At 38.2% G+C, this 8,750-nt stretch overlaps 1 protein-coding gene and 1 pseudogene across 1 annotated transcript in view; one reads left to right on the top strand and one right to left on the bottom strand.

Moving 5' to 3' along the window:
• Nucleotides 1-8,750, bottom strand: part of CENPP (centromere protein P) — a 422,858-nt gene that overhangs the window by 370,470 nt on the left and 43,638 nt on the right. The window contains exon 3 of the mRNA XM_006876774.1: nt 1,862-1,950. Within this exon, the coding sequence (XP_006876836.1) occupies nt 1,862-1,950 (89 nt within the window). The remainder of the gene's footprint in view (nt 1-1,861; nt 1,951-8,750) is intronic.
• Nucleotides 6,472-7,054, top strand: LOC102814955 (annotated as a pseudogene).

Raw genomic sequence — 8,750 nt, 5'->3', positions numbered from 1 at the left:
GGAGGGACCAGTCACTGGAGAAGGATATCATGTTTGGTAAGGTGGAGGGTCAGAGAAAAAGAGGAAGACCACCAGCAAGAAGGATTGGCAAAGTGGCAGCATCAATGGGCTCAAGTGTGGCAACAACTGTGAGGTTGGCCCAGGATCGGGCAGTGCTTTGTTCTGTTGGGCCATAGGGTCATTATGTGTCAGTACCAACTCGATGGCACCTAACAACAACAACAACAACAACAACAAAGGCAACCTCTATGCCCTTCCATATTCCTCTCTTGCACTCATTTTCAGAAAACCTGGCTGGCAAGACCAACTGGTTGAAATGGCTTTCTGCATCCAGGCATGTGCCAGTCTTTGCTTGGTTCTTAAAGTATGGCAGGATCCCACTCATCTCAGAGCCAGAGTCAGCTGCTTAAACCCTGTTCTGCTTCTCCTGCCAGTGGTGTTGCATAATACCACTCTGTCTGCCTCTACACTTTGTTTCATCTCAGTGATTACAATCTCTGCCACGCAACAAGTTATCTCATTTCCCTCCTGTAGTTCCTATTTCCAGTCTGCCTTCCTTCACATCCTTTCTTAACTTTGTCCTTAGGTAAATCTTGCCCTTTTTATCTTGAATGATTCATCAGTTCATGGTGAGCATAACTTATTAGTGTTGTTGTCCCTCTTACATACAGATCTACTATTTAGCTATCCAATGACCAGGAGGGAGAGCTCCATTCCAGACCTGAAGGGTGTTTGAGGTGAGGGTTATAGTCTCAAGTTTCTCTAGTTTCTTTCTAACTAGTAAGCCCAATCTTTTTAAATTTTTAAATAATTTTGAGTTTTTTCTCACCTTTTTTGCCACTCTATCTAAGACCTTCTAATGTGATCCTTTTCAGAGTAGTTGGTAGTGTATCTGGACATCATCTAGTTCTTCTGGTCTCAGAGTAATAGTAACTGATATTTACCTGCTCCAGTGGTCTTCTGGATTCCACCTTCAATTCTCATCACTCTGCTATCTTCCACACATGAAAAGACTCATAGTTGTACCAAGCTACTCATAAGGGCTTCGTTTATTTTATGTGGAGGTTTTAGCAAAGATTTCTTCCTCCCTAAGTTGTGTCTGAGCAGTGCAACTTCAACTTGCTAGCCATAACAAGTCACCATAAAGACATATCCTCCAGACCCAGAGTAGCCTGCAGATGATGTGCCCAGATACCTCATGAGAGGGCTGAGTAAGAACCACCAAACTGGCATTTCAGCTGACTCTCAAAGGTATCCAGGGCTGTTGCCATAACGTCAGGGCTTACACTGGGAGCCCAGGACCAGCAACACCACCACCAGATGCAGACGTTTAAGTATTTACTCTTAAAAACTTTTTGTAATAATACCTGTCTTAGTTTCCCAGTACTGATGCAACACGTATATCATAAATGGTAGCTTTAAAGACCAGAAATTTATTTTTTCACAAAAATGCAAATTATGGCCTTGGCCATATCAGTTTCTTCTGTGAGTTTCTCTACTAGTTCTGGTGTCAGCAATTCTTGGTGTTTCTTTGCTTGTAGAGGTCATATATACTCATGTCTTCTGACTTGACTAGTGTGTGTCTCTGTGTTATTAGATATAGAAACACTCAAAGATGATCTAATTCGCATAACATACCATCTCCAAACAGGACTATATCCACAAGTGCAAGGACCAGGAATTCAACTCATAGTTTGGGGGCACAATTTAATGCAAAACATTACCTCTTTCCATGAATTTTCTGTAAGGGAGGCCTGGTTCATTAGCTCCTCCTCAGCTATCCCACCATTGTTAGCTGGGCTAAGGAAACAGCTTCACAGCAGAAGAATCACTGTTATCACAACATATTCCTTTAATTTACCTGAATTTCCAGAATCTGAAACTCAAGTTGAAATGTAACCATACGGCAACTTCCTGATAATCTGTGTCTTTGTAGAACTTGTCTTATATCTATAAATTAGAAAAACAAACATTTTAGTTGTAAATAAAAATTCTCTTCAAATACCTACAATTTAATTTTGTGTATTTATAATACAAGTAGCTATATATGAGAGACTATCTGTTAGTATTTACAATGAAAGTCTAGAACAGAGTGTACTAAACTGATTACCTTTGCAAACTTGTACTTTCTAGTTCTCAACTATATCAAGGTAAGAGATGAAAATACACTAGTATATCAAGGTGGTAGTGGTGTACCATGGTGTCAGTTCCAACTCATAGTGACCCTGTATACAGTTTCTGAGGCTGTAAATCTGTACAGGAGCAGAAAGCCTCTTCTTTCTACTGTGGAACGGCTGGTAGTTTTGAACTGCTGACCTTGAGGTTAGCAGCCTGACTCGTAACTACTATGCTACCAGAACTCCTTATATAAGTTTAAATCATTATTGTTGTTGTTGTTAAGTGCCATCAAGTCGATTCCGACTCATAGTGACCCTGTATAGGGTTTCCAAGGAGAAGCTGGTGAGCTTGAACCACTGATATTGCAGTTCAAACGACTTTGCAGTCTGACGCATTAGCTCACAGTGCCACACCAGAACTCCTAAATCATTATTAGATGTTTTGTATTTTTTCAACTTATAATGGTCTAGTTAAAGACCATAATTGAATCTATGAGCACATCTCTCAAAACACCATTAAAATGATAATGAAACATTTTGGTGATATAACATACATGCACTTAAATGAATAAAATACCTAATCTTAACTATGTGCTATTAAGTGCCACTGAATCTGTTCCAACTCATAGTTCCAACTCATATAGGATTTCTAAGGAGCAGATGGTGGTTTTGAACTGCTGATCTTGTGGTTTGCAGTCCAGGACTGATCCTACAGTTTCACACCAAGCTCTGAGAGCAATTCTCAAAGAAAAAAGCTAATAGTTCTTTTTACATACATGTAACCATCACAGAGATCAAAATACAGAATTTTTATAACATTCCATAAAGTTGTATCATGTCATTTTCCTAGCTATTCCCTAAGAGGTAACTACTATTCTGACTTCATTATCAACTAGGTTTGCTAATGAAGGTGTTTTGTAAAAGACGCAGTTCTACAAGGATAAAGAGAGCATGATGAGAGCAAACTGGATACTGGAAATCAAATGGGTGAAGTAGATAACACAAAAACAAGTGGAACTGTCCCTGCAAACTCAGGAAAGCCAAAACCCAAGCATCAACGGAAAAAGCATAGAAAAAAGCCAATTTATGTAGCAAAACACCATAAATGTGTTTGAGTTGACAGCACCAAGTACCTCTACAAAAAGGGATTTAAATAGGAATATTGGTTAAAGAGCTTTTGAACAAACCATCTTTTTTTTGTTAAGTTGTTGTTGTTGTTATGTGCCGTGGAGTCGGTTCCGACTCACAGCGACCCTGTACAGGGTTTCCGAGGCTGTAAATCTTTACGGGAGCAGAAAGCCTCATCTTTCTCCCACGGAAGAGCTGGTAGTTTTGAACTGCTGAACTTGAGGTTAGCAGCCCAATCCGTAACCACTCCTGATTAAATGCACTAGGACAGTCATAACATCACATTTATATGAGTTTTCATCTGAAAATGCATAACCTGGATCTCATCAGAAAAAAAACCACTGTAGGGCATTCTACAATACGACTGGCCTTCAAATATTTCAGTGTCATAAAGACAAGAGAAGAGCTGACCAGATGAAATAAAACTAAAGAGACATGACGACTAAATATCAAGCAATGAATAGCTATAAAGGAGGCAATCAGAAAAATCGTAATAAATCGTATACAAAATCTTATAAAAATATCTTCCTTGATTTTGTTTTTGTATTCCAGAACTGCTTTGTTAAAATTTCATCTGCACATAATCAAGAGTTTTGTCTAGCCCATAATTGGTGATAAATGACTTAGCCAACCTCAAAACACAAATTGTTGTAAAAGCGTAATTCCTTTTTCTTTTTTCGTATGTTTTATTGTTTGTGTTTAAATGAAATAATTCACAAATCACAAAATTTACCCCTTTAAAACATATACAATTCACACTGAATAGTTTTCATCTTGTCTAGATGGGTCTGATTAAGAGATGGTAAAGATTCTTATGATTCAAGAGTGAGTAATTATCATCATGACAAATTGTGACTGTCACAATTATAAAGGTAGAAGTTTTGTACCAAAAACAGGGGAGCAGTTAACCTTACAGTCCAGAAACAAAGGACCCTAGGATCATCAAGGGAGAAGAGCAGGACCTTATCTAGAGAAGCAGCGATACCCTAGATGGAGGCACAGATGGGGACATGGAGAGGGAGCAACTGATGACTCTGGACTCATGAGAAGAGAGGGACTAAGAGCTGGCGGTCAGGAGGCAGACTTGTAGAATGTGCCCTTTGGTAGTGTAAATTATTATATATGCCTGAGTGTTTAAAAAAGAGCTAGCGTAAATAGAAATACTGTTTACTGATGGTACATAGAGGGGATTATAATCATTGTAATGAAATAAGATGTAAGATTTGTTGAATGTAAAACTGATGATCTGCCCTGTAAACTTTCACTTGGACCACAATAAAAACTTTAAATAAAAAAGTGTACAATTCAGTTTCCAAAAAAATTTGCAAATAACAAAATTATCAAATTCTAGAACATTTTCATCATCCCCCCAAGGAACCCATATCTATTAGCAGTCACTCCCATTGTCCCCTCTTCCCAGCCCCTGGAAACCACTAATCTATTTTCTGTCTCTGTGGATTTGCCAAGTCAGGACATTTTATATATGTTGTTGTTTTTGTTGTTGTTAGGTGCCATTGAGTTGGTACCGACTCATAGGGACCTTATGCATAACAGAACAAAACACTGCCCGATCCTGGGCCAATCTCACTACTGTTGCCACATTTGAGCCCACTGATGCTGCCACTTTGCAAATCCCTCTCGCTTGGGGTCTTCTTCTCTTTCTCTGACAGTATGTCCAAAGTATGATAGACGAAGTTTGGCCATCCTGGCCTCCAAGGATGCACTTCTTCCAACACAGATCTATACAGGGTCACTATGAATTAGAACCTATCTGACAGTACTTAACAAAAACATAGTCACAAAGATTTACATCTATGTCTTCCTCAAAGAGTTTCATATTTCAGATCCATTAAGGTCTTTTTGGAAAGGCATAGTTTTACAAGGGTAAAGAAAACAGAATGATAATCTAATTTTGTATGCTGGAAATCAAACAAAAATCAAATTTTTGTGTATGGTATGAGATAGAAGTGCAATTTCATTGTTTTGCATTTGGATATCAAAGGGTCCCAGGACTATTTGTTAAAAAAACTATTCTTTCCTCCACTCAATTGTTTTGACACCCTTGTTGGAAATCAGTTATTTGGAGAGTTGATTAATTTCCATAAATGTGTGAAATTCCCAAATGGCCGTTTGTTACTGATTTATAATTTTGTTTCATTATATGACTTTGGGAGTGTGATGGCTCCATATAATAAACACTGAACTATGAGCCCCAAGTTCCACAGTTTAGCCCCCCAGCCATTCCGCAGGAGAAAGATGAGGCTTTCTACTCCTGGGAAGATTTAAAGCCTAGACAATGGCACTTAACAACAACAACATAACTTTAATACTTTTAAATTTATTGAGATTTGATTTCTTAAGATTACCAATGATACTCACATATGAAGACTGCAGTTAGAACAAACAAATCTTTCTTAGTACAGCCAGAATGCTCCTTAGAAGCTAGGGTGGCAAGACTTTGTTTCAAGTTCTTTGCACATTTCCTCAGGAGAAAGATACCAGGTTTGGTAAAGTAGAAGGTCAGCAAAAAAGATGAACAAGATGGATTGGCACAGTGGCTGCAACAATAGTCTCAAACAGAGCAAGACTGTAAGAACCGAATGGTGGTGGTTATGCACTGTGGAGTCAGTTCCGACTACTGCATAGGGTTTTCTTTACAGGAACATAAAGTCGTATCTTTCTTCTGAGGAATGATTAGCAGTTTTGAACTGCAGACCTTGAGGTTATCAGCCTGACTCCCAACCACTACACTACCAGTAGGTTTGAACAATGTTTCATCCTGCTGTACATGGAATTGATTACTACGAGTCAGAACCAACTCAACTGAAATTAGCAATAGCTTGGACTGAATTATGACCCCCAAAATATGCATCAACTTGGATAGGCCATAATTCCCAGTATTGTATAACTGTCCTCCACTTGTGATGTGTTATGAAGCAGGATTAGAATGGTTGTATCTTCAGTCTGATTACCTTACAAGAATGCATGATTCAAGTCCCACCCTAACTCAAGTATTCAAGCTCTTACTCTAATCACACTCTTGTGCTTTATCTGACAAGAGAAAAAGGGATTTGGAGTGAAAGGGATAACTGAGTGGCTGTGGCTGCTGATTCTGTTCTGGGGAAAAAAGTCTATCTCATTCCTTTCGATTACCCTTGGTGAGGAAAGTCAAGGTAGCTGCTACTGCAGCAAAGGCAGTGGTGATGGTGGCGGCAGCTGCAGTCACATGTCTAGCATGAATCCCGAATATAATTATTTATTCAAGTTACTTCTGATTGTAGACTATGGGGTTGGAAAGTTTTGTCTCCTCCGTAACACAGAAAGCTACATCAGCACAATTGGTGTGGGTTTCAAAATAAGTATAGCGTTAGACGGGAAAACAATCAACCTTCAAATATGGGGTATAGCCGGCCAAAAGATTTCAAACTACCTCCAGTTATTACAAAGGAGCCCATGGCATTATACTTGGGTATTATGTGACTGATCAGAAATCCTTCAATAATGTTAAACAGTGGCTATAAGGAATCGATTGCTATGACAGTGAAAATGTCAACAAGTTGTTGGTAGGGAATAAATGACCACAAAGAAAGTAGTAGACTACACAATAGCAAAGGAATTTGCTGATTCCCTTGAAATTCCATTTTTGGAAACTAGTGCTAAAAATGCAACAAATGTTTCTTGACAATGGCAACTGAGATTAAGCAGCAGATCAGCAGATCGGCCCTGAAGACACAGCTGGTGGTACAGAGAAGTCCAAAGTTAAAATTCAGAGCACTCCAATCAAGTAGTAAGGGGGAGGTTGCAGATAAAAATTTGCCTCTGTTCTTTTCTCACAGCAATGAATTTTCAATCTGAGCCCAAGTGAAAAGAAACAAAATTGCATAAATTGTACTGTATGTTGCTGAACTACAAGATTCTCACCATCTCCACAAAGGTCAGAGACTGTAAAATGGTCACTACTGACATTTTTTTCACCCATGACTCAAGACAGCTAGCTTAATTTTCAGAACTATCTTAAACCTTTGTGTGCTGCTTTATAAAATAATGTGTGTAATCCTTGTGGCTTTCCTGATATCAGACAGTTTCCCCGTGGTTGGTTAGAACATATTTTGTTTTGATATTTTCTATTGGCATGTTTAGATATATGGTTAATTTAGTCATTTGAAGATAAAGTTAAGCCATTTTGTATGAAACAACACTACAAGTGTCTGTCAGTTTCCATGCATAAAGTTTAGTGAGCTGTTATATGCAAGATCTGCTTTGCTAGTTCTTCCTTGTAGAGTTACGAATGGAAAGATTACACTATTTAATTAATGGTTTCTTCATTGTTGTTGTTAGGTGCTGTCAAGTCAGTTTTAACCCATAGCGACCTTGTATAGGGTTTCCATGGAGCAGCTTGTGAGCTTGAGCCGCAAACTTTGTGGTTCAGATCAACATTGCAGTCCAGCACATTAACCCACAGAGCCACACCAGGACTCCATATAATTTGCATATAATTTGTGGCACACTATATAACAAAACAAATGAAGATAATTTTAATAAATATTATTCTTATTGCAAGTAATATATATATATTTTTAAGTAGAGAAAAGAAAGTAGAGAGAAGGAACCTGGCTACTATCAAGAAAGAAGCAGCAGAAGCTGAGTGCATCTTCTGGACCCAGGATTCCTACACTGAGAACCTCCTAGACCCAGGGGAAGATTAATGATAAAGATCTTCCCCAGATCACCAAAGAAAGCAAGCCTTCCTCTAGAACTGATACCCTGAATTCAGGCTTCTAACATCCTTAAATGATAGAAAAAAAAAATTGTTAAAACCATTCACTAGTTATATTTCTGTTATATAGCAGCACTAGATAGCCAAGACACCATTACTGTTGGGTAGAGTGTTCTACAGCTATCAAGGCTAGATGGCTTATAGCATTGTTCAAGTCTTCAGGTCAATATCTGTTTTCTATATATAAATAGTCTTCCTTCTCTTTGTCTAAAGTCAGATCTCTTATATTTCCCCCCATTTCTTTACTCTTTAACTCTTTTGAGAATCTTTAAAAAAAATTACCTAGACAAAAAATAAAAAGTCATCTAATTATTATGTATTTGCAGAAGAGCAATTGATGATCTGTTTCAGACTGCCCTCGGCCTTGTTTTGAACGATGATATGGAGCTTTTCCATAGTCTCTTTCCACAGATGTAGTCAATTTGATTTCTATGTATTCCATCTGGTGAGGTCCATGTGTATAGTCATTTCTTATGCTGTCTAAAGAAGGTATTTGAAATGAACAAATCATTAATTTTGCAGAATTCTATAATGCGTTCTCCAGCATAATTTCTGTCACCAAGGCCATATTTTCCAATTACTGATCCTTCCTCTTTGCTCCCAACTTTTGCACGCCAATAACCAATAATTATCAATACATCTCAAGCCAGATTCAGAAGAGGCCATGGAACGAGGGATATCATTGCTGATGTCCAATGGATCTTGGCTGAAAGCAAAGAATATCAGAA

This window comes from Chrysochloris asiatica, unplaced genomic scaffold, assembly GCF_000296735.1.
Source record: "Chrysochloris asiatica unplaced genomic scaffold, ChrAsi1.0 scaffold00412, whole genome shotgun sequence".
Classification (NCBI taxonomy): domain Eukaryota; kingdom Metazoa; phylum Chordata; class Mammalia; order Afrosoricida; family Chrysochloridae; genus Chrysochloris; species Chrysochloris asiatica.
The sequence above is the reverse complement of the archived record's forward strand: the minus strand, read 5'-3'. Positions and strand labels throughout refer to the sequence as shown.